Source organism: Canis lupus, chromosome 15 (genome assembly GCF_048164855.1).
Source record: "Canis lupus baileyi chromosome 15, mCanLup2.hap1, whole genome shotgun sequence".
Taxonomy (NCBI): Eukaryota; Metazoa; Chordata; class Mammalia; order Carnivora; family Canidae; genus Canis; species Canis lupus.
In genome coordinates, this window is record NC_132852.1 from 60,111,730 (window position 1) to 60,137,571 (window position 25,842).

Consider the following 25,842-nt stretch of genomic DNA (forward strand, 5'->3'; position numbering starts at 1 on the left):
CACCTGGGTGGCTCAGCGATTGAGCATCTGCCTTTGGTTCAGGTCATGATCCAGGTCCTGGGATAGAGTCCCACATCCGGCTCCCTGCAGGGAGCCTGCTTCTCCCTCTGCCTGTGTCTCTGCCTCTCTGTTTCTCTCATGAATAAATAAAATCTTAAAAAAAAAAAAATACTGGCCCTCTCTTCTCTTACATGACAATCTGCAAGAGCTGAGTTTGCTGTCCGCCTCCCTTTCACTCCTCACCTTTCCTTATTATTTTACCCCCAAGCTCATAGTTCTCCAACTCAGATAACTAGCTTAGCTCCTGTAGATATTATATAGTTTGATCCATGATGACTGTACCCACAAGTTCATTAGGAGAATGAAGAACAGAGATGATGAAATGAACCCTATTTATTTATGAAACGTGCTGGCTAAAGTTTTATCTCACCTAGTATTAAAGTAAGTTCACAAGGAGAGAGAGGAAGGAAGAACATATTCAAGTTAATAAGATTCAGGATAGGTAGTATTTTTAATTTATAGAAAATGACCCTCTTTTTTAACAGTGTATTTAAAGAATCATTTGTTAGAGACTCTCTTTCTCAGTATAAAAACAAAACCATTAGCTTCCAATTTATATGCTTTCTTGAATTCTTGCTGGTAATACAAACACCAAGATAAAATATATTTAGACTAGAATCGCATAGAACATTTTGAGAAATCTGGAACTTAAAACCTGTCTCAGAGTTTAGTTTCAGAGCATTTATTCCCCCTGTTCTCATTCATTCAGGTCTGAATGTCATGGCCAGGCACACGATAAACCTTAATTCTAGAATTACGCAAAATTCAGATCCCGATTGGCTACTAGCCTATTTAACCAATTAAAATGCAAATAGAAGAGACCTTAGACTGTGTCTAAACATTAAGAACTAAGATTTGTTTCACCTGTACTGAATTTCCAACAGGTGGGCCACATGAGAGAAAACAAGAGTGAAAGATCGGAGACTTCAGCCTATTTGCAAGCTAGCTTACCATGGTAGAAGGCAGACTCATGGGTGAGAGACCAGGGACGTTTATTAGCTACTCACAATAATAACGTAGGCCAAAGCTAACATAAACTGAAGCATCGACATTTTTGCTCTCCTTCCCGGAACCCCAGTTCCCACCAGGCAAGGTCAAAGGGCCAGCTGACACCTGCACAGGCAATGGATTGTGTTACACCAGAGGAAACCTAAGCTTAGAGCACCCCAATCTTGTATCGTGGGTACTAAGCATGCCTGTCTTTAACTCCAGTGGACATCACACTGGACCACACGCACGCCTGCTCTTTGCTCTGGTGGAAGACACCATCTCTATCTTCCAAGGCTGATCCTTATACAAACATCTTTCAAAAACAGAAACAAAGGGCAGTCACAGTACCTCCCTGGCACGACCTGCAGAACCTGAGAGACCGCTGGAACACTGGCTCCCTAGGCCAGATACTGTTCCAAACACAGAATCAAATGCAGAGTCTAACACTACTGTCTGTCTATAGCACCGATTTCATATACCCCTTAACATAGGCTCAATTACTTAATTAGCATTTTATCTCAAACTTAATCAACCAGATCCTCTGAAAGTATACATCAAAAACGAATCATTCTAATTCTAATTTCTAATTATTTTCTACTTTTAAAAGGAGGTGCTCCCGAATTCGCAAAATCACAATTTACAATCCTCATTCTCCTAGGATGATTACTGCGCTTACTCTGACTCACTTTTTAAAGGTCTCAAACCTGTTAACTACCTGTCAAAAGTCTCATTACCCAGTAACAAATACACCACCAAAGAGAACAGCAACTTCCACATTATCCAGCTGTCGTCTACAAAATACAAGAAAATCCTGCGGGCCGCCGCCCGCCAAAAAATCACTCCCTTCTATTTCTCTTTGCCCTTTACCGTTGCGAAAGAAAACCTTCCAATGCAAAAAAAAAAAAAAAAAAAAAAAAACCGAAACAAAAACAAAACAAAACAAAAAACAAAACACACACATTACCAAAATACCGTCTCTCTGGGTCCCTTCGTCCCGGCAGAAGGGAGAGAAATCGGGGAGACGCGTCAAAGAAGCCGAAACATACGTGCAGGACAGAAAACAGCATCCGGATCTGCCACGCGTCTCCCCGAAGAAAAGACCCGTCGCTTCGTCTTCACCCACCGCCCACCACCCCCGGCTCAAATGACGTGGGTCCGAACCGGGTGATGAGGGCCGCACCGACCGGACAAAGCTCCGGGGGAGGCAGAGGGCAGAGCAGTGAGCCGGACGCAGCGGGCCAAGCAGCCGAGCGACGCGGCGCAGCCCGCTCCAGCCCAGGTTTCCAGAGTGCGGGGCGCGCTCCTCCAGCCCCGGAGGAGAACGCGGAGCCGCCGCCGCCAAGCCCTCGGCGCCCGGGGAAGTGGCTCGCGGGGCGCGCGGCCGCCGCCGCCGCCGCCGACGCGGACCCTCCTCCTCGCCCCTCCCCCGCCGCGCACCCCCGGCGGCGGCGACGTGACAGCGGGTCGCGCCGCACCCGGGCGCCCGCCTCCTGCCCCGGAGGGGGGCCGCTCCTCAGGCTCCTCGGGCTCCCCGGGCGCCCCGGGCTCCCCTCCCCCCCGCGCGCCCACCTCGGCCGCCTCTCACCTTGGGTGGCGAACGGCGAAGAGCCGCTGACCGGCGAGCCGGGGGCGGGGACGGGCGGCGGGGTCTCGGCCGAGCCCAGCACGGGCGCGGGCAGCATGAGGTAGCGCCGGGGCGCGGGCAGGCAGGGCAGCAGCTGGGCGCCCGGCTCGGGATGTTCCTCGCACCGCCTCGGCGCTCGTCGCAGGCGCCCAGCCCGCCCTCGCCTCCCCGCCGCTCTCTCCGGCCCCGCCCACCGCGCCAGCGCCGGCCCACCTCAGCCTCAGGCCCCGCCCCCGCCCTGCCCCCGCCCTGCCCCCGCCCTCCCGCTCCCGGCAGCTGAGGCCCCGGCGAGGAGCGCGCCGCCCAATCGCCGCCGCGCCTGGCCAGGGGGCGGGGCCTGCCCAAGCCCGCGAGGCTCCGCCGGCCGCGGCGGGAGGCTGGGAGGTGGGAAGGCGCTTGCCCAGCCCCGCCCCCTCCCCAGCCGCGGCCTCTGATTGGGCCTTGCTGCGCGTGGCGCTCCTCTAGGAAGATCAAGGGATCGTTTGTTAATGACGGACGGACTAATTGGGGCCGCCTGCGTTAGCCCCGCCCACGGGGGGCGGAGCTCCGCCGCCGGGCGCGCAGCGCGGTTAATTAAGTAACTTGCATCGAAATCCCAGAGGAGGGGATCCCTGGGTGGCGCAGCGGTTTGGCGCCTGCCTTTGGCCCAGGGCGCGATCCTGGAGACCGAGGATCGAGTCTCACGTCGGGTCTCCGGTGCATGGAGCCTGCTTCTCCTTCTGCCTCTCTCTCTCTCTCTCACTGTGTGCCTATCATAAAAAAAAAAAGAAATCCCAGAGGAGAACGCAGGCAACACTCTATGATTCGGCCACAGTAACTTCTTGCAAGATACATCCACGAAGGCGAAAGAAACAAGAGCAAAAATGAACTATTGGTACTTCATCAAGATAATAAGCTTTTTTTTTTTTAAGAAGCTTTTGGGGATCCCTGGGTGGGGCAGTGGTTTGGCGCCTGCCTTTGGCCCAGGGCGCGATCCTGGAGACCCGGGATCGAATCCCACATCAGGCTCCCGGTGCATGGAGCCTGCTTCTCCCTCTGCCTGTGTCTCTGCCTCTCTCTCTCTCTCTCTCTGTGACTATCATAAATAAATAAAATTTAAAAAAAAAAAAAGAAGCTTTTGCACAGCAAAGGATAACAGTCAACAAAACTAAAAGACAACCTACAGAATGGGAGGAGATATTTGCAAATGACCTATCAGATAAAGGGCTACTTTCCAAGATCTATAAAGAACTTCTTAAACTCAACACCAAAGAAACAAACAATCCAATCATGAAATGGGCAAAAGACATGAACAAATCTCACAGAGGAAGACATAGACATGGCCAACAAGCACGTGAGAAAATGCTCTGCATCACTTGCCATCAGGGAAATACAAATGAAAACCACAATGAGATACCACCTCACACCAGTGAGAATGGGGAAAATTAACAAGGCAGGAAACCACAAATGTTGGAGAGGATGCGGAGAAAAGGGAACCAACCCTCTTACACTGTTGGTGGGAATGTGACCTGGTGCAGCCACTCTGGAAAACTGTGTGGAGGTTCCTCAAAGAGTTAAAAATAGACCTGCCCTACGACCCAGCAATTGCACTGTTGGGGATTTACCTCAAAGATACAGATGCAATGAAACGCCGGGACACCTGCACCCGATGTTTCTAGCAGCAATGGCCACGATAGCCACACTGTGGAAGGGGCCTCGGTGTCCATCGAAAGATGATGGATAAAGAAGATGTGGTTTATGTATACAATGGAATATTCCTCAGCCATTAGAAACGACAAATACGGGGATCCCTGGGTGGCGCAGCGGTTTGGCGCCTGCCTTTGGCCCAGGGCGCGATCCTGGAGACCCGGGATCGAATCCCACGTCGGGCTCCCGGTGAATGGAGCCTGCTTCTCCCTCTGCCTGTGTCTCTGCCTCTCTCTCTCTCTGTATGACTATCATAAAAAAAAAAAAAAAAAAAAAAAAAAGAAACGACAAATACCCACCATTTGCTTCAACGTGGATGGAACTGGAGGGTATGATGCTGAGTGAATTAAGTCAATCGGAGAAGGACAGTGTATGTTCTCATTCATTTGGGGAATATAAATAATAGTGAAAGGGAATAGAGGGGAAGGGAGAAGAAGTGGGTAGGAAATATCAGAAAAGAGACAGAACAGGGATCTCTGGGTGGCGCAGCGGTTTGGCGCCTGCCTTTGGCCCAGGGCGCGATCCTGGAGACCCGGGATCGAATCCCACATCGGGCTCCCGGTGCATGGAGCCTGCTTCTCCCTCTGCCTGTCTCTCTTTCTCTCCCTCTCTCTGTGACTATCATAAATAAATTTAAAAAAAATTAAAAAAAAAAAAAAAGAGACAGAACATAAAGACTCCTAACTCTGGGAAACGAACTAGGGGTGGTAGAAGGGGAGGAGAGCGAGGGGTGGGGGTGAATGGCTGATGGGCACTGAGGGGGGCACTTGACGGGATGAGCACTGGGTGTTATTCTGTATGTTGGCAAATTGAACACCAATAAAAAATAAATTTATTATAAAAAAACACAATGAGATATCACCTCACATCAGTGAGGATGGCTAAAATTAACAAGACAGGAAACAACACATGTTGGACAGGATGCGGAGAAAGGGGAACCCTCATGTACTGTGGGTGGGGATGCAAGCTGGTACAGCCACTGTGGAAAACAGTGTGGAGGTTCCTCAAGAAGTTAAAAATAGAGCTACCCTATGACCCAGCAATTGCACTTCTGGGTATTTACTCCAAAGATACTGATGTAGTGAAACGCTGTGACACTTGCATCCCAATGTTCATAGCACCAATGTCCACAATAGCCAAACTGTGGAAGGAGCCTTGATGTCCATTGACAGATGAATGGATAAAGAAGATGTCTATATATACAATGGAATATTACTCAGCCATCAGGAAGGATGAGTACCTACCATTTACATATAACATGGATGGAACTGGAGGGTATTATGCTAAGTGAAATAAGTCAATTGGAGAAGGACAATCATCATATGGTTTCATTCATATGTGGAATATAAGAAATGGTGAAAGGAGCTATAATGGAAAGGAGTCGAACTAAGAGGGAAAAATTAAGAGAGGGAGACAAACCATGAGAGACTCCTGGGAAAGAAACAAAGGCTTGCAGAAGGGGAGGTGGATGGGGGGATGGGGTGACTGGATGATGGGCACTAAGAAGAGCACTTGATGGGATGAGCACTGAGTGTTACACTATATGTTGGCAAATTGAATTTAAATTAAAAAAATAACCACCTTCCTGTAGGGGATAAATGGAATTAAAGAGTCAGTGTGGGGGATCCCTAGGTGGCTCAGCAGTTTAGTGCCTGCCTTCAGCCCAGGGCATGATCCTGGAGTCCCAGGATCGGGTCCCGTATTGGGCTCCCTGCATGGGGCCTGCTTCTCCCTCTGCCTGTGTCTCTGCCTCTCTCTCTCTCTCTCTCTCTCTCTGTGTGTGTGTGTGTGTCAGAATAAATAAATAAAATCTTAAAAAAAAAGTCTGTGGGTTTAGTAAGAAAGCTTAGTAGGGAAGAGGTTGTTTCAGGCAAAGAGATAGCTTGTCAAGTCAGTAATCTAAGAAGGATTATGGGCCATTTGGGTATCTGTTTTGATTCTGTTGGCTAGCTGAAGGAGACTGCAGGATGCAGGTACAAAGTCTGGGCATCAGGTTAGAAATCAAAGTGTCCACACCATAACACTAACCACTAGGACATACTGGTTATTAGGAGAAGCTAGGAGCATATTATAGGAATCTAAAGGCAACAATAGAGATGTTGCCAGAAGAATTTATATCATTATCAGGGTCAGATAATTGGTTAAACATGGTCTTTTCCTCAGTGGTGATGATTTTCTGGCTATTTATTTAGTTTTTTCCTAGTTTATTCATTCAACAAATATTTATTGAATATTTCGTACACATTAGGCACTAGGCAGTGGCTATACAGTTGTGAATGAAATGTTGAAAGTATACTATTGGAGCTTGCTTTTCATTTTGTGCAAGTATGGGACTTGCCACTCAGCAGAGAAGGCTGGTGATGGATTTGAGCCCCGAGGATGGAGTAGGTGTGCCAAATCTGCTACTTCTCTGGTCTAGACCATACCATTTCTTGCCTGATGGCCACTGTATCTGCTTCTCTTCTTGCTGGGCCCTCTAACTAGGATAATTTATTCAACCATTGAGTCAAGTTCCATTATTTCTCTACTCAAAACCCTCCTTTCATTGGTCCCATGTGGTCTTATATAAATTTAGAACTCTTTCACCTTTCTTCTTGTCTTTGCACTTGTATTTGTATTAAATTAGAACTTACTGGGCAGCCCCAGTGGTGCAGCAGTTTGGCGCTGCCTGCAGCCTGGGGTGTGATCCTGGAGACCCGGGTTCGAGTCCCACGTCGGGCTCCCTACATGGAGCCTGCTTCTCTCCCTCTTCCTCTGCCTGTGTCTCTGCCTCTCTGTCTGTCAATAAATAAATAAAATCTTTAAAAAATAATAAATAAATAAATTAGAACTTACTAAATATTCATTTTTATTTTTGCTTCATTTCCCTGAATATTATGAATCATTAGCATTTTTCATATGACTAATAACTTCATTGAACTGTTTTTGAGTACAGCTTTACTGTTTATCATATGGATATACCACTTTAAAAAAAAATCAAGGTATTAAGTGTTAAAAGAAAATTCCCCACAATGTACTGATATAGTAGGCTTTTATTCAGCATTTCATTAATTGGGCTGCATCCAGTCTAGCAGAGAGAAGCTAGCTCCAAGTGCTGCGCAAGGCAAGAGATTTTTACAGCCCAAAGTGAACAAGAGTAAGGGATATTTCTGGACATCATTAAGGACTTAATTGGAATAAGTAAGTAACACAGAGTTTGACAATGATACATGTTTATTTGGTCTAATTTCAGTTAAACACTTATGACTTTAGTTTAAATTCTTTTATTAATTTTTTAAAAATAGACACAACTACAGAGAACCATATAACTAATATCTTTTTATCCATTACTCAAAATTAACCAATGCTTATGTTTTGTCATTTTTCTCCAAAAATTGTACTAAAAGAAATGGGTTGTTACAGAGATAGTTGAATTCTACTTTGTTTTCCCCCACATCTTCTCATTATAAGTTTGATGCAAACCCAATCCATCTTTTTACACTTTCTGTAAATATATATTTTCTGACTTAAAAATCACGTAAAGGTGTCATATTATGCATATGATTCTGCAACCTGCATCTATTGCTCTGCATTATCTTTTGAGATCTGCTGATAGCACATAGTTTCATTGAAATGGTAATCCATATAGAATTCCACTCTATAAATATGCCACAATTTATCCATCTGCCAACTGATAAATAATGAGTTGTTTGAAAATTGTTTTCCTTGTTACAAATAATAGAGCATATTTAAGTCTCCATGTACACATGTGCCAGAGATACTAAAAAAGTGAAATTTCTGGGTCATGGGGTATGCTAATTTCAATTTAATAGCTATTGCTACAGTAATTTTTTAAACAGGTCCTAGCAATTTATAAGTTTCCCCTTCCTTGCATCCTTGTAAAGGATGATATTCTAAAACTTTTTAAATTTTATCACTGATAGATATAAAATATTTCAGTATGTTTCATTTTGTACTTCCTTGGTTACTAACAAGGCTGAAGATCTTTGTATATTTCTTCACTTGTAAAATGCCTGCTCAATTCTTTGTCTTAAAAAAAAAATGTCCATGATCTCTTTGTCTTTTTTCATTGATTTGTCCTTTATATATTCTGAATACTAATCCTTTGTGGCTTGTCTTGTAACAATGCTTATGACATTGATTTTGTTTGGAAGTTTCAATATTGATGTACCAAAATTCATACATTTTTTTCTTTTATGATCTCTTTTTTTAAAAGATTTTATTTATTTATTCATGAGAGACACAGAGAGAGAGAGAGACAGAGACAGAGACACAGGGAAAGGGAGAAGCAGGCTCCATGCTGGGAGCCTGATGTAGGACCCCATCCTGGGTCTCCAGGATCACACCTTGGGCTGAAGGCAGCGCTAAACCACTGAGCCACCCGGGCTGCCCTATGATCTCTTTTTAAAAAACGTATTTTGTTGTTAAGAAATCCTTTATTACTCCAAAGCTATAAACATATTCTCCTATTTTTTCTTCTGAAATTATTAAATAATTATTTTTACAATTAAGTCCATAATTCTTTTGGAGTTTTTATCCTACCTATGGTATGAGAGGGAAATCTTTTAATGTTTCCCACTTGGAAATCTAGTTGACTCAGGACCATTTGTCGACATGTCCATTATTTTTCTAGTTAATTGTATTGACATCTCTTTAACATTTGAAGGTCTCATCCCTGATTGGGCTTGTTCCTAAAGTCTTTTATACATTTACTGGTCCCTATATCATACTGTCTTTATTTATATGACTCTGAGTAAATTTAGGTATTTTACCTTTTAGTTTCCAGGATTATTTTAGACTCTTATTTCTTTTTTTTTTTAATTTTATTTATTTATGATCGACAGAAAGGGAGGGAGAGAGAGAGAGAGAGAGAGGCAGAGACACAGGCAGAGGGAGAAGCAGGCTCCACGCACCGGGAGCCCGACGTGGGATTCGATCCCGGGTCTCCAGGATCGCGCCCTGGGCCAAAGGCAGGCGCCAAACCGCTGCGCCACCCTGGGATCCCTAGACTCTTATTTCTTGTATATGAATTTACCAATCCATTGATATTGCCTTCTATTACTATTTTGCTGAGTTTTTATCATGAATGAATATTGAGTTTTACTGAGTGCTTTCATCTCAATCTGTTGAAAAGATTATATTGATTTGTTTGTTTTTAAATCTAACATGGTAAATTATATTGAGAGTTTCATGTTGACCATCCTTGCATTGATGAAACTTTATCTGGTGGTGATATGTTGTTTTGTACTTACACATACCATATTTATATTATACATACAGTTAATTCTCATTACTCATTACAGTTATGGTCTATAAACTTGCTATAAACACTGAATAAATAAATATTGAATCATTGTTCCTAGAGGAAATACACAATTAGGTTCCTCTAGGACTCTGGAGACATGTTAGTCAACTGATCAATATATAATCTTGTTTTAAGTGTTTTTGTCTAAAGATACCTTATTTAATATATATTCTTGATTCATTAACATTGAACTTGTGGCCAATAATACTATAACTCATGCCCAAATAATGCTTATCTAGTACATGTATTTTCTCTGTAAGGCACATCACAACCTTTTGTGCCAAGAACACTAGATAGTACTTTAGTGCTAGGCTATTTTAAGCAGCAAAATCACCAAGAAAAAGTACAAAAATATGAAAAATGTGGCACTAAATAGATCACAAAAAAGTATACTTGTTTACAACAAAATTACTAAAACAGAAGGCAGAATGTTATCTTGTTTAACCTTAGCTGGGTACATGTGAGTCCTGCAACTCAAATTTTTTGCAACTCTGCACATTTCCGTAAATGACCGCGAAAGCATTTTAAGTATTGATTTGGGGGTTACAAATACATTTGACAAGTAGACGAATTCATAAATAGGAATCTGCAGATAATGAGAAGGTTGAGTATACTATAGAATTTGATATGTTGTTTTTGAAAATTAGGATTTTTGCATCTGTGTCCATAAGATTATAATTATACAGTCCCTGTTCTTTTTGACATCAAGGTAAATTGAATTTTGTGACTTTTCCTCTATATTCTTTGAAACATGTTATATGAAATACAGATTATGTATTTTTCTTGATAAAAACATATATTTTCATCTTAAAAATTGTTTTTTGGAATAGGGAGGGGAAATTTTGACAACCTTTCAACTTCTGAATGTTTATTAGTTCATTCAGCTTTTGTTTTCAATCAAATTTGTTAACTTGTAATTTTTGTTTGTTTTTTAGAAAATTTACCTGCATCTAAGGTTTAAAATGTATTGTTTAAATTTTTTTAAAGTTATTTTCTTTCATATCTCTAAAGTATCTATAAATATGCCATGATTTTAAAGATTTATTTATTTATTTTGGAAAAAGAGAGCACTCACATGGGGGAGGGGGTAAAAGGGGAGGGAAAATCTTAAGCAGACTCCCAGCTGAGCTCCACACCAAGGTTGGGCCTGATCTCATGACCCTGAGATAGAGACCTGAGCTGAAACCAAGAGTTGATGTACCACCAAGTACGCCACCCAGGCAGTGCAAAAATGTCATGATTTTAGTTCAATTATTTATTTATACCTTCTTCCTTTTATTCTTGCTCAGATTATTTAGAGTATTATCTTTCATATTCATCTTTTTAATGACTCTGCTTTGGGCTGCATTGATGATCTCTCCATTGTTGTTATCGATTTAATTAATTTTCTTGCTTATTTTCATTCTCTTATTCCCCACTTTATTTTAGCTAGTTAGTTAGTGTGGTTGATTTTTATATTTCAGTATAAAATATTTCTAATTTCCACTTTGATTTTCTTTTCAAATCATGGCTTATGTGTTTTATTTCTTTGTTTAAAAATATGTATGAAATTATCTTTTTTTATTTGTTTGTTTGAGGTTGAATTGTACCACACTGTGGATGAATTTGGTCGATTTTTACAAGTATTTCATTACAGGCTAAAGATAATAACAACTAAATACAATAGTTACCCCTAAACTGGATCTGTGCTGCAGGGGGGAAAATGCCATAAAGGCTATTTTTATTTCAACTGACAAAATTTGAAATTAGATGGTAAAGTATCAATATAAGAATTTATAAAGTTGGTAACTATGTAGTGGTACTATGAGAGAATATTCTTATTTTTAGGACATACACATTGAGGCATTTAAGAGTTAATGATGACAATGTGTGTAACTTACACTCAAATAATTCAGGAAAAAATTTATACACTCATACACACAGAAAATGATAATACAAATCGGTAAAATGTTTAGAGTAGGTGAATCAGAGTAAAGGCTATACAGGTGTTCTTTTTGTTATTTATATTTTTCCAGATTTAACTTTCTGTATATTTAAAATTATTTCCAAATAAAAAGTGTAAAAAGTGTTTTATGGTTCCTCAAAAAGAGTGTGCATTTTCTGTTAGGTGCAGTATTTTATATGTAGTAGATGAGTCTTTTTAGCTATGTTATTCACATCTCCTATACCCTTAATAATGGCCCTCTTCATCCATCTGTTTGGGTGGTCTACTTCATCCATCAGATTCAGAGAGTTAAAAAAAATCCCAATAGCTTTATATTATTTGAGTTCCTACGTGGTTTGCTTTATACATTTTGAAAATGTATTGCTAGGAATATTATTGTTTCTTCGTTTATTTTTAACCTTTTATAAAAATATTTTATTTATTTATTCACGAGAGACAGAGAGAGAGGCAGAGACACAGGCAGAGGGAGAAGCAGGCTCCATGCAGGGAGCCTGATGTGGGACTCAATCCTGGGACTCTAGGATCACATCCTGGGCTGAAGGCAGGCACTAAACTGCTGAGCCACATAGGCGTCCCTCTTTTTAACTTTTATATAATTTCACCTACTATAAAAACAAACAAAAAACAAGGCACACCCACTTGCCAAATCTCGGATAAGCTACATAACAAAGTCAATAATGGTAATAATAGGTCATAACTTAAGGAATAAAGTAAGAATCTATGAGTCCCTGTTGATACAGATAAATAATGAAATAACAAATAGGAGGGGAAAGGTCATCTTCACATTAAAATGTCAACTAATAAATGTAGAGCAAATGATTCAGTTAGAAAATCGTCATTTGGCAGCCATGATAGAACAATTACATTAAGGAAGAATTATCAAGGAAGGCTAAAGTGAATGAGTGATTTTGATGACAAACAGGATATTTGTATAATCTCAAAGTATACCTCCCTATAAGTATGTATTAATTACAAAGGGAACATAGTAACTTCATAGTGGAGAAACTTGACAGACACCATCTTGACTATATGATCAAGTTTAGTTCATTAGATATGGGACAAATCAACATTTTGTCATCTAGGTCATGAAACATCTCCAATTTATACTTAGATGGTTGTATCCATTACATGATATTTTCCCATGGGCTATGCCCATAAATGTATAGATTCCTGGTGTATTTACCATAAGCAATCCAACCAACAGGGTTCATCCAGTTAAAAGCATTCCAAAGATAAGCCCTCCCCTGTTAGCAAATACTTTTAACTCTTTTGCTAGGAGGTAGTCATTAACATTTTCATGAGGAGATTAGGCCTAGACATCTGCCTGGTTTCTGCCCCCACTCTCTCCCCCTCCCCTCCAATAAATGGAAAGGAAAAAACTGTAGACTTACTGCTTAACCCTTTTCTTGCCATAAACAACACAAATATATGCATATTCTCCTCTGTAGTTGTTTTTTGTTTTTTTGTTTTGTTTTGTTTTTGGAAAGAGAACCTTTTATTACCTTTATGTACAGAAAATTCAACAGCGTCCATTCAGCCCAGTTTGGTGGCCAGTTCTTTAGCGTTTGCTTTTTGCAGCTTGGCGATGCAAGCCACTGACTTTGGACACAGGACATTGCCTCCCCAGTGACACCAGATCTCATCATATCTGTCATTGTAATTGGTCTTGATGGCATCTACCAGATAAGTCAGAGCCGCTTGTCTTCCAAGTTACCGTGTAAAGGCAACAGTGGTGCAGGTCTTCCTGTGGACCAGACTCCCCAGCCTGGCCTTCCCTTCATAATGCAGTAAGGAACCCCCATCTTATGACACAAGGCAGGCGGGAAGACAATGAGCTCAGTGGGATCCACATCACATGTGATCACTACCAGCTGAGCCTTCCTGTTTTCCACCAAGGTGGTGACAGTGTTAACCCCAGCTCAAGGGACAAGTGGCCTCTTAGTGGGGACATTCCCTTTGCACATAGTTTTCTTCTCAGCCTGAGCCAACAATCTCTACTTCTTCTTTTGCTTCATCTCTGGTCTGTACCTGTGGGCCATCTTAAGCAGTTGAGTAGCTGTTTGGTGATCCAAGGCCTGGGTGAACTGGTTGATCGCGGAAGGCACTTTTAAACATTTATAGAGAATAACCCTTTGCCACTACAGCCAGATGTAATGGGACCATTTGAGAGGGTGAAGTACTTTTTGGCCTGGATGTCCTGTCCAATGCCAAAATTCTTGGGTCTTTTATTGAACAGGGCATTGACCACCTTCCTGGCCTCCTGCTTCTTCACAACAGCAGGGGCGGGGGCCACCTTCTTCCCCTTTGCCTTCTTTCCTTTCGGCATCTTGGCTTGCTGGAGGACTCTCCTCTATAGTTTTATTCCTGGTGCCCTTCATTGAATGGAAATCCTTTGTCTTGGGCAGCCTGGGTGGCTCAGCAGTTTAGCACTGCTTTCAAGCCTAGGGTGTGATCCTGGAGACTTGGGATCAAGTCAGGCTCTCTGCATGGAGCCTGTTTCTCCCTGTGTCTGTGCTTCTCTCTCTCTCTCTCTCTCTCTGTGTGTGTGTGTGTATGTGTCTCTCATGAGTAAATAAATAAAATCTTTTTAAGAAAGGAAGAAAGAAAGAAAGAAAGAAAGAAAGAAAGAAAGAAAGAAAGAAAGAAAGAAAGAAAGTCCTTTGTCTTGATATAATTGTGTTCAACAAATTTTCCTCCATGGCTTATATTTTTTAATTGTTTATGAAATTGCTCTCCACCTCAGGTCACAAAGATACTCTCCTTTCTTGTCTATTCTTGTCTCAGCTTCATTGGATAATATTTCTAAATCTTTATTGCAGAGTTGGAACAGCCCTCCTGATCTCCTAGCTTAATGCATGTGGCTCTGATCCGGCTCCCTGTGTGCAGGGTGTGGGCTGCCCTTTCCTTCCCGAACAGGTGTCCTCTCTCTAGGCCCAGCATTTAAGGTTCTCCTAGCTTCAAAAACTCCATTTTCACTTCAGAGTCCTTGTGCTGCTTAGAGTTAAAGTTCACTCTCTTTTTTTTGACATCTTCAGTTTTTGCTTTTAGCTTGGCTATGTTTTTCCTCTCTCCCTATTTTTTTTTTTTTTAAGTAAAATTTTTGCGGCTTTTTTATGTATGCAGCTTTGGTGATAGGCAATCTTTCCACATAAACCTTGCCTTTTATATTGATTAAACAGTTATAATTTTTTCTCTCTGTAACATCAGAGGAAAGAAACCAGTTACTTCTGAGGGTAAGAAACTTTGGGGGGAAATAACAGAAATATCTGAGGAATTTTATCAGTTTTTTGTCTAATGTGATATGTGATGTGACTTCCTTAATGGATTTCCCTCAATCTTCAGGAAAATATTCCTTTTCTTCAATGTCTTTCATCAATAGTTTGAACTTGGTTGTGAAAGGGACAGAGCTGTTCACAGAATTCATTAGGTTACAATTTGAGGTTCAAATTCCACTTCTTTTAGTAGCTGTGTGACCTTGGAAAAATTATGTAACTTCTTAGAGTCTCAGTTTCCTTATTGCTTCCATCAGGTTAATAATATGCACCAAATAATATTTTTGTACTAAATGAGAAAGATCATGTACATGCCTTTCCACCCCCATGCCTTTCCACCCCCTAGAACAAGAAAAACAGAATAGTAGAATGGAAAGATTTCCAGAAGGATCTGATTTGTTACTAACTTACACTGCAGTTTTGTCAGCCTCAGCCTAACAGTTTCACCACATACAAAATAGTCCCTAACATTTCTTCCAAATTAAAAAGTCCATGACATAGGTTTTACAATTGCATTTAAGATAAAAGCCTGACAGGGATCCCTGGGTGGCGCGGCGGTTTGGCGCCTGCCTTTGGCCCAGGGCGCGATCCTGGAGATCCGGGATCGAATCCCACGTCGGGCTCCCGGTGCATGGAGCCTGCTTCTCCCTCTGCCTGTGTCTCTGCCTCTCTCTCTCACTGTGTGCCTATCATGAATAAATAAAAGTTAAAAAAAAAAAAAAGAAAATATTAAGTGAATAAATAAATTAAATGAGTATCCCTTTCTTCTCAACAAACTGATGGGTCAAATTAATCAAAATAGTTAATCCAGTTGTAGGAGACATTTTCAGAAGCCTCCAGTAAATCATTCTTGGGCAACCAATTCTATTTTAACCCCTGGTTTTGGATAGCCACTGCATCAAGGAGATTGGATGCGCTAGCACAGAGAATCAAGCTGATGTAAGTAGATTTTGGACACTCTCCAAGAACGGATAAAGGCTCACAGTAAGGATGTCAGGTACCATAGGCATGGGGCCTACAGGAAGCCCAGAGGGACCCAGTAGAGAGCGCAGGCAGGGAGGTTTTTCACAATGGCATGCTGGGTCTGAGAATCCATGTGTTCTCACAGACTGAAAGGCTGATGGGGCAGATGCAAATTGCAAAGGAATTTAGCATAGGGTGAAACAGTGGTTCTCAATTGGAGCTGACTGTGTCATGACTGGGGGTAGGGAAGGCTGGGAGGGAGAGCTACTGGCATCTAGTGAGTGGACGCCAGAGATGCTGCTGAGCATCCTACGGTGCACAGAACAGCCTCCTGGGGAAAAAAAAAAGTCAAAAGTGCTGAGGTTAAGAAATCCTGCAGTAGAAGAAATAGTTAAGATTCTAAGCAGCCCCTTAGGTGGCTCATCAATTCAAGGATTTACATGAACAGAACAAAAGGACTATATCTTCTGAGCAGAGCAATAAGTAATCAGCTCTGGACTTGGAATTTGAGGCCCTGGATCTCCATCTAAGCCTCACTATTTATTATTACCTATAACACGGCAGCCCCTTTGAGGCTCACTTGCTTAATTTGTTATAGTAGAATCAGCCAACTTTGAACTGAGTGAGCTGACCCGTGTGAAATCACAGAATACAGTCAGTGTTCAAGAAATAATGACTGGAAACAAGCCAAAGTGTCTTGTCTTTATTTTAAAAACTATTGACTTTAGGGGATCCCTGGGTGGCTCAGCGGTTTGGCACCTGCCTTTGGCCCAGGGTGCGATCCTGGGGTCCTGGGATCGAGTCCCGCGTCGGGGTCCCAGCCTGGAGCCTGCTTCTCCCTCTGCCTGTGTCTCTGCTTCTCTCTCTCTCTGTCTATCATGAATAAATAAATCTTAAAAAAAATAATAATAATAAAAAATAAAATAAAATAAAAACTATTGACTTTAAATTTAATTTTATATTGAAGCAAGGTGAGTCAGTTTTGACCAATGGTGACAAAAAGAAGAAAAATTATTTAAAATTCATTATTTATTTTGGATCTTCACATATTGTAGGGGAGGAAAACGCTTTCTTCAACCCTCTTAGGGTCCCTGGCTGGGTTTAAAAATGGACATAAAACAAATTAACAGAAGAAACACATATACATTTCATTGAATTTTTACATGTACATGGGAGCCTTCGCAAGAGAATGAAGACCCAAAGCAGTGACCAGAGTAGAGAGCTTTAAACCTTTCAGGCAAAGAAATAATGAATCTGAGGAAATGACAAGACAGAGAGGTTTGGGCTAGGGGTGTTCAATGGTGAAGAAGTAACGAGGGAGATAAGGGTTAGTTTAACAAGGTTTATTTATCAGATTTCTCAGCCCCCAATTCCCTGTCTCTCATGAGAAGAATGGCTTCCTCCATCCTGGTACAGGGAGGGGACCTTTCACTTGGGAAATTTATGACCTGTTTCATACGAGAAGGGAAAAGGGGGGAGGTCACAGTGACCTTTTTCTGTTGCTTTCTCAGACTTACTCAGTTTAAGATACATGACGTGCCAAGGTACCATTTTTTGGGGTGACATGTCTTGGACCCCATCAGTACGAAATATAATTTTTTGCTTAGAGGCTGCTGGGTGTGAGGCTGCAACACTGCAGAAGGCTATATTTCTTTGCCTTAGGAAAAAGAAGATAGGGAAAATGTGTGGGGAGGGCCAGTGGGAAGGCTGGATAGAAGTGCAGGGTGCAGGTATTTACCAAGATCTCAGAGATGATTTGCTTTGGGATATGCAGTGTGCCCCTCTCCTCCATGTCACCACCAAATATCAGTAAAGTCTTCGTTACTCCTTTGTGACTTGTGGGTGAGAATTTGTTTGTTTAGTTTTTAATATCACTAGTGCTGATTCCTGCTTCAGTGTGACTATATAGGGGTATTATTAGCCCACGTGAAGAAAAATGATCTCAAACTTGGAAATAAGTCAAAGGGTGATTAATGTCATGCTAAGAACAGTTTCAAACAAACCTACCTAAGGATCATCAGACTCTGGTAACTTAGAATTGTTTGCATAATTCATTAGAACTCAGAGATTTTAAAATTCTGAAAGCTGATTTGGGGCCATGTTATTCTTTTTTGTTTAGTAGGAAGGATAAACCTGAAGGCTATGGTTTTATTACCCTGTAGGATTTTAACCACTGTATACCTTTGTCTAAATCAGCAATTTTATTTCAGCATGACTTTTCTCCTCCTTTATTGTAAACATCTCAGTTTCTTACATTCCCCTTTGAATTGTTTTTATCATTCTGCTGGTTACCTTATTAATAGGTTTAATTAATCTTTGGTATGAACTTACTATCTATATAAGAATTATATTTTCAAAAAAAAAGAATTATATTTTCAACATCTTGAGATGATGCTTTGGTACCCATATGCAGCCTTTGTGTGAATTAGGAAAAAAGTGTTCCTTCTTTGAATACAGTTAGTTTTCTTATGTTCAAGTGCAATTTTTAGAAGATAGAGTATTATTTATTTTTTAATAATAAAATTTACAGCAAGCCTGAGGTCATTCTATATAAATTCTACAAATTAAATTACTGAATACACAATAAAGGAAATACAAATTTTTTTTTTTTTAAATATTTTATTTATTTATTTAGGATAGTCACAGAGAGAGAGAGAGAGAGGCAGAGACACAGGCAGAGGGAGAAGCAGGCTCCATGCACCGGGAGCCTGACGTGGGATTCGATCCTGGGTCTCCAGGATCGCGCCCTGGGCCAAAGGCAGGCGCCAAACCGCTGCGCCACCCAGGGATCCCGAAATACAAATTTTTGATCGCAATAACTCAGTAGAATACTTAAGAAACCAGTAAGATTTCATTATTAGTTATAAAATAGCTTTACATCTTGCTTTTACAGAGATAAAATTCTTTATGACAGTTTCAGTGCCTATTTGGCTTTAGTGTCTTGTTTTCTAAAGAAATTAACAGTTTTTCTCATGACATTGTATACCTTTAATAAATTTTATTTTCACAAAGCTATAAAATTGTCCATTGGCAATTGCAACTACAAGGTGAAATTTATCCTGGGAGCTACAAAGCGTTATTGGAAATGTGTCATGTAAATCATTGTTGCAAATATATTGAGATTCTTCACCTGGAGTATTCTAAGTGTAGATTTTAGAAATCAACTTAGTATTTAGTTGCCTATACATTGAATTCCCATCAGTATCATTTCCCTTACTTTGTTCACCAAGAAATTTCAACTATTCGTCAATAGCTCCTATTCATTGGAATTCTTTAGGTTACACTGGCCATCTGTAACACTGAGAGGCCATTATGTTCTTTCAGACTTTCCTTTGAAGATGGTATTGTTATAGCTAGCTTAGAAAAAAGAAAATTGAATTTGGAATTGAGTTTTGGATTGTAGATGGGATTCTAAGTTGACACTTCTTATTCCTTCCTTGATACTGTCTATACTGGGAGACTTGCCGTCTATGTCAAGATAGTCTGCTATTTGTTCAGTATCAATATGTTTTTCATAAACATTATTGCTTTGTCTTCAAAAAATGTATAATTCTGGGCAGCCCTGGTGGCTCAGCAGTTTAGCGCCGCCTTCAGCCCAGGGTGTGATCCTGAAGACCTGGAATCGAGTCCCATGTCGGGCTCCCTGCATGGAGCCTGCTTCTCCCTCTGCCTGTGTCTCTGCCTCTTTCTCTCTCTCTCTGTTTCTCATGAATAAATAAATAAAATCTTTTTTTTAAATGTATAATTCCTTTGATGCTTTCAAGTGCATCGTGTACACTGAACTTTTTTCCTGCGTCATTTTGCATTTAACATCAAATTTTACCCAGCTATTATGCCAAATGAGTACTGAGCAAATAAATGTAAAACTGGTTATTTTTATTTTTTTTTAATTTTTATTTATTTATGATAGTCACAGAGAGAGAGAGAGAGAGAGAGGCAGAGACATAGGCAGAGTGAGAAGCAGGCTCCATGCACCGGGAGCCCGATGTGGGATTTGATCCCGGGTCTCCAGGATCGCGCCCTGGGCCAAGGGCAGGCGCCAAACCGCTGCGCCACACAGGGATCCCAAAACTGGTTATTTTTAAGACCAAGCTTTTACTTGTGTTGCAGAAATATGTAACAATTAATGTCACAATAATTTCTAACAGAGCATTGCCTTCTCTTCAGTGAGTTTCTCCTTTTTTTTTTTTTTTTGAAGATTTATTTATTTTTTGAGAGAGAGAGGAGGAGGAAGGGCAGAAGAAGAGGAAGGGAAATCCTCAAGACAACTCCCCACAAAGGGGGAGCCAGATGCAGGGCCTGATCCAGGGCCCTGAGATCATGACCTGAGCTGAAATCAAGTTGGACACTTACTCCACTGAGCCACCCAGGCACCCACCTTCAGTGAGTTTCTAGTGTCATGATGGATTCAGCTTGACTTTCTCATCATTTTTTCAAAAATGGCTTCAAATTTCTCTTTCCTAGAATCATTTTTAATCAACCCCAACACAGAAGCCAAAAAAGATGTTGCATGTTTTTTATCAGGATGAAACAAAACAAGGAATATAGAATGTTTTATAAAATTTTTCATGATTTGCTCCTGCAATCCCTTGTTTCCCATGTATATTTGTGGCATCATCATGTCTCCTAGTCACTCAAATTGTTTTGTCTAGATTCAGTTTTTGTAGACATTCTGCTGAGAATTGATATTATCTGTGTCAACATAATGTGATTGTTTTTCTCCAAGAGATTCTAGCCCATGAAGATTAGATTGAAAACCAATAAATAACTAACGTCATCATTTGTTTCAGGAAATTCTTGCAAACCAATTTATTCAGGTGAATAGTTGCCTCACTGTGGCAAACAGCTAGTCTTATAAAAAAAAAAAAACCTGTGTGTTCACCGGCACAAACAGCTTGCTTATCAGGACAAGAATTTGTTTATCCAGACTTGTTTTAAGACCTGCTGTGTCCACCAATCCTAATGTTTACATCATAAACTTTGGCCAATCTTCGCCATTTTCCTACCTTGAAGGACTTGCCTTAAATTACGTGAGTCCAGACCCTACATCATTCCCCTGCTGAGACACTAAAACTCTGTTAAGATGGTGCTCTCCCATATTTATAGCAGCCATGTCCACAATAGCCAAACTGGAAGGAGCCTTGGTGTCCACTGAAAGATGAATGGATAAAGAATATGTGGTTTATGTATACAATGGAATAATACTCAGCCATTAGAAATGACAAATACCCACTGTTTGCTTCAACGTGGATGGAACTGGAGGGTATTATGCTGAGTGAAATAAGTCAATTGGAGAAGGACAAACATTATATGGTCTCATTCATTTGGGGAATATAAAAATTAGTGAAAGGGAATAAAGGGGAAAGGAGAGAAAATGAGTGAAAATATCAATGAGGGTGACAAAACATGAGAGACACCTAACTCTGGGAAATGAACAAGGGGTAGTGGAAAGGGAGGTGGGCAGGGGGTTGGGGTGACTGGGTGATGGGCACTGAGGGGGGCACTTGGCGAGATGAGCACTGGGTGTTATGCTATATGTTGGCAAATTGAACTCCAATAAAAATTTTTTTTAAAAAACTAAAAAAAAAAAAAAAAACTAAAGCAAGAAAGATACATAGAGGGAAGATTTCATGAGTTAGTTAAAATGTTAGTTTAAGAAAGCCAGTGCAAGAAAACATACATAAAACATGCACAACAGTGTGTGTCTGTAATACATATGGTATACAAAATATGAATTGCTGAATTTGTATACTGTACCATAAATATTTATTAAACATTTGCTGTAAAAAGAAAGAAAGAAAGAAAGAAAGAAAGAAAGAAAGAAAGAAAGAAAGAAAGAGGTCTTCCCAACCCCAGCAGTGCCCTCATGCCAATTCCTATAATAAATCTCACATTTTATGTGTCTACATTAAAAAAAAAAAAAAAAGATGGTGCTCTCCCTTGCTGCCTTAAGCCTAATACACTTGATTTTGCTTGACCAACAGTTTTTTCTGGAAATTTTTTGAGAGAGTCAGCAGTCAACATTATTAAAAATACATATAGTCTTTTCTACTCATGTCATTACTGAACAAACTACCACAAAATATTCACCTACAGACATGTTTGCCTTTTTTGGAATCCAAAAATCTGGTAATAATTCTAATCTGTTCTACACAGCTTGCATCAGGAGTCGTATCTAAAATAGGTGCAAAATATTTAGCACTTTTTACCTAATTCAAACAACACATCATTTGCTGCTGATGTTTATATTCTAAGAAAATGCTCTGTCTTCAATGTTATTATTTCTTTCAGTTCCTTCCAGATGAAGAAAATTCCCATTATTATGCTCATGAAGTTCTTGGATGCTCTGAATACTAGCATTGCCACACCAAAAGTGAATCATCTCTCTTTACAAAGATGGTGCTGAAGGAATAGAAAGAAGCCCCTGCTCCTCCCAAAGCCAAAACTAAAGCAAAGTCTTTGAAGGCCAAGATGGCTGTACTGAAAGGTGTGTCATAAAAATAAAGAAGATTCACAAGTCACGTACCTTCCAATGGCCCAAGACACTATTTGTTTTCTTTCTTTTCTTTTCTTTTCCTTTTTTTTTTTTTTTTTTTTTTTTTTGATGCAAACACACAAGGGTTTATTTACAAGCTCGAGCTTGGGTCCAAGTATACCCGACAGAGTGGAGCAGGGACTTGGACCCACGACATTGTTTTCAAAGGCAGCTCAGATTATCTCTGAAAGAGCATCCCCAGAAGAGACAAACTTGACCACTATGCCATCATCAGGATCCCCCTGATTCCTGAGTCAGTCATGAAGAAAACAGAAGACAACACACTTGTGTTTGTTGTGGATGTCAACATCAATAAGCACCAGCTCAAACAGGCTGTGAAGAAGTGCTACAACATTGATGTGGCCAAGGTCAACACCTGGATCAAGCCCAAAGGAGAGAAGAATGCATATGTTTAAATGGTTCCTGACTGATTCTTTGGATGTTGCCAACAAAATTGGAATCATCTAAACTGAATCCAGCTGGTTAAAAATATGAATTTCTTCACCATAAAAAAAAATCATCTATATTGTGTTTAAAAATTGCGCAAGGGGCAGCCTGGGTGCCTTAGTGGTTTAGCACTGCTTTCAGCCCAGGCTGTGATCTTGGAGACCTGGGATGGAGTCACGTCAGGCTCCCTGCATGGAGCCTGCCTCTCCCTCTGCCTGTGTCTCTTATGAATAAATAAATAAAATCTTTAAAGAAATAAAATAATAAAATAAAATAAAAATTGCACATGATATTTGATCTTGCTTTGGAGTAGTTTCTGTTTTGTAGTGTTAATAATTATGGTTATATTTTTAAAATCACAGTTCAAAAAAATAAAATCACAGTTCAATTTTATTTTTTTTAATAAATTTTTATTTATTTATGATAGTCACAGAGAGAGAGAGAGAGAGGCAGAGACACAGGCAGAGGGGGAAGCAGGCTCCATGCACCGGGAGCCCGACGTGGGACTCGATCCCTGGTCTTCAGGATCGCGCCCTGGGCCAAAGGCAGGCGCCAAACCGCTGTGCCACCTAGGGATCCCACAGTTCAATTTTAAATGCCTAACACTGTTTTTTGATATGCATTTTTAATTTTCTTCATCTTAACTAAGAGCATGTGATAAATGCTGCCTATCTTTTACTATTGTCAAGCTCCAGTTGATTTTTTTCCACTCCCTAAGACATTGACATAGAGACAAAATACAAACTCCTTTTAAGTAAAGAGGTTTAGCATTATTTCTTTGTCATTTGGAAGAATTTGTATGTAATGTTCCTCAAAACTTATCTGTGACTTGAGATGGATAATTATCAACCAGTCGTCTAAATATTAAAGTTTTATGGATGTGTACTTGCATTCATAGAAAGTACGTTAGGTTTAATGGAGTGTTGGCTTCTTTTCTCTGCAAGTTTATTTATTTATTTATTTATTTATTTATTTATTTATTTATTTATTTATTTATTTTCTCTTCGAGTTTAAATGGCAATTCATCTCTTATGATTGATGTGGAGAAAGAAGGTAAATTCGTGTTCTGTCCAACCAGTGACATTTCAATGCTACATTCTGCTGAAACTATTAAATTCTGGATCTTTTTCTTTTTTCCTCCTGCTTTTCATCTATTTTCTCCAAAAAGTCAATTATACAGAGAAGTTTCCTTTATTTTCTCTAATGGATTTGTTTTCTTATCATTGGTAATTGAAAAAAAATTATTTTTGACATCTGAAAAGAAGTTATGAGTAGTTTAATATTTTATCTTACAGTGTGAAACACTTAAAAATAATAGGTTTGGGGAAAATATAACTTTACAGTGTAGAAACCTGGAAGACACTACCTCAACTGAGGTAGTGATCAAAGTTAACATCTCAGTAATGAGATGTCAGCGTCATGTGCCTCCTGACATGATGTCCTGAGAAGGGCTCAACATCACTTCTCTGAAAATCTTACAAAAATATCATAACCTAAATTTATCATGAGGAGACATCAGATCACCCTGCATGTCATCTTCCAAGACCAATTTTGTGACACCAGGTGTGTATCTTACAATTCAATTCAGTTCTGATACTAAGTACCTGGAGTTAACATAGACCCCATAGGTTAGGAGGCTCAGTCTAGAACAGCTTATGGAACTCAGGAAAGTGCTGTACTTCACAATTACAGTTTTATATACAGGATACAACTCAAGATGAGCCAAATGGAAAAGATATATAGTGCAAGTAGTGAGGGGTGATTGGGTGTGAGGAATGCAGAGCTTCTATGCCCTCTCCAGGTATGCCACTGTCTGGCACATTGATGTGTTGTTCACCATCCCAGAAATTCCCAGAACCTCATTATTCAAAAATTTCTTTGTCAAGGCTTCATTATATAGGCATGATTAGTTAAATCATTGGCTACTGGTGATTTTTTTTTAAAGATTTTATTTATTTATTTATTCATGAGAGACACACACAGAGAGAGGCAGAGACACAGGCAGAGGGAGACGCAGGCTCCACGCAGGGAGCCCAACCTGGGACTCCATCCTGGGACTCTGGGATCATGCCCTTGGCTGAAAGCGGTGCTAAACCGCTGAGCCCCCGAGGCTGCCCTGATTTTTGTTTTTGTTTTCTTTGGCAACTGGCCTCATCCTAGGGTTAGGAGTAACCACATTAATATAACAAAGACATTGCTACCACTCAAGAAATCCCGGGGTGGGTTGGGGATGGAGAGGTGGGGTTGGGTTTAAGAGCTCTGTGGCAGGAACAGGGAACAAAGACCAAACATATTTTTTAAATATAGCACAACCCCAAATTATGTGACATTCCACAAAGTGGAGTATTTGCTTATTTTTTTAAAAATATATTTTTTATTTATTTAATTTGTTTATTTGAGAGAGAGAGAACATAAAGGGAGAGGGAGAAGCAGACTCCCTGCTGATCAGAAAGCCTGATGTGGGGCTCAATCCCAGGACCCTGAGATCATGACCTGAGCTGAAGGCAGACACTTCACTGACTGAGCCACCCAGATGTCCCTGGCCTGTGCTTTTAAGAATTGTCAAAGTCATTAAAAAAAAATCAATAAAACAAAGCAAAATGAAACTGTTCTGTATTGGAAGAGACTCAGGGGTCATAATAAACAAATGCAATGTGGGACCCTGGATTGGATCTTTTTTTTCTAGACCAGGAAAGCACATTACTAGGACTATTGGTAATATTTGAATAAGGTCTTTGATTGGCTAATAGAATGTTAGTTTCCTATTTTTGATCATTTATGACAGTTATGTAAGTTATTAACATCAGGGAAAGGTGGTGAAGAGTATGCGGAAAACTTTTATACCATCTATAATAGTTTAAATATAATTTATTTAAAAATAGAAATAAGTTCAAAATAATATACTTGTTTACACTCTAAATTTTAATCGCAGCTATTTTTATAATGACGAATTTCCATCATAAACACTTCCTATAAAATATATAGTGGATGATCATTTAGTGACCTCGAATTTAT

At 40.2% G+C, this 25,842-nt stretch overlaps 1 protein-coding gene and 1 pseudogene across 1 annotated transcript in view; both read right to left on the reverse strand.

Moving 5' to 3' along the window:
• LOC140605327 (transcription intermediary factor 1-alpha-like) overlaps window positions 1–2,843 on the reverse strand; it is a 117,733-nt gene extending 114,890 nt beyond the window's left edge. The window contains exon 1 of the mRNA XM_072777605.1: window positions 2,636–2,843. Coding sequence (XP_072633706.1) covers window positions 2,636–2,732 — 97 coding nt within the window. The 5' untranslated portion in view covers window positions 2,733–2,843. The remainder of the gene's footprint in view (window positions 1–2,635) is intronic.
• A 10,300-nt stretch (window positions 2,844–13,143) lies between these two features.
• Window positions 13,144–13,936, reverse strand: LOC140604473 (large ribosomal subunit protein eL8 pseudogene; annotated as a pseudogene).
• Between the last annotated feature and the right edge of the window lie 11,906 nt (window positions 13,937–25,842).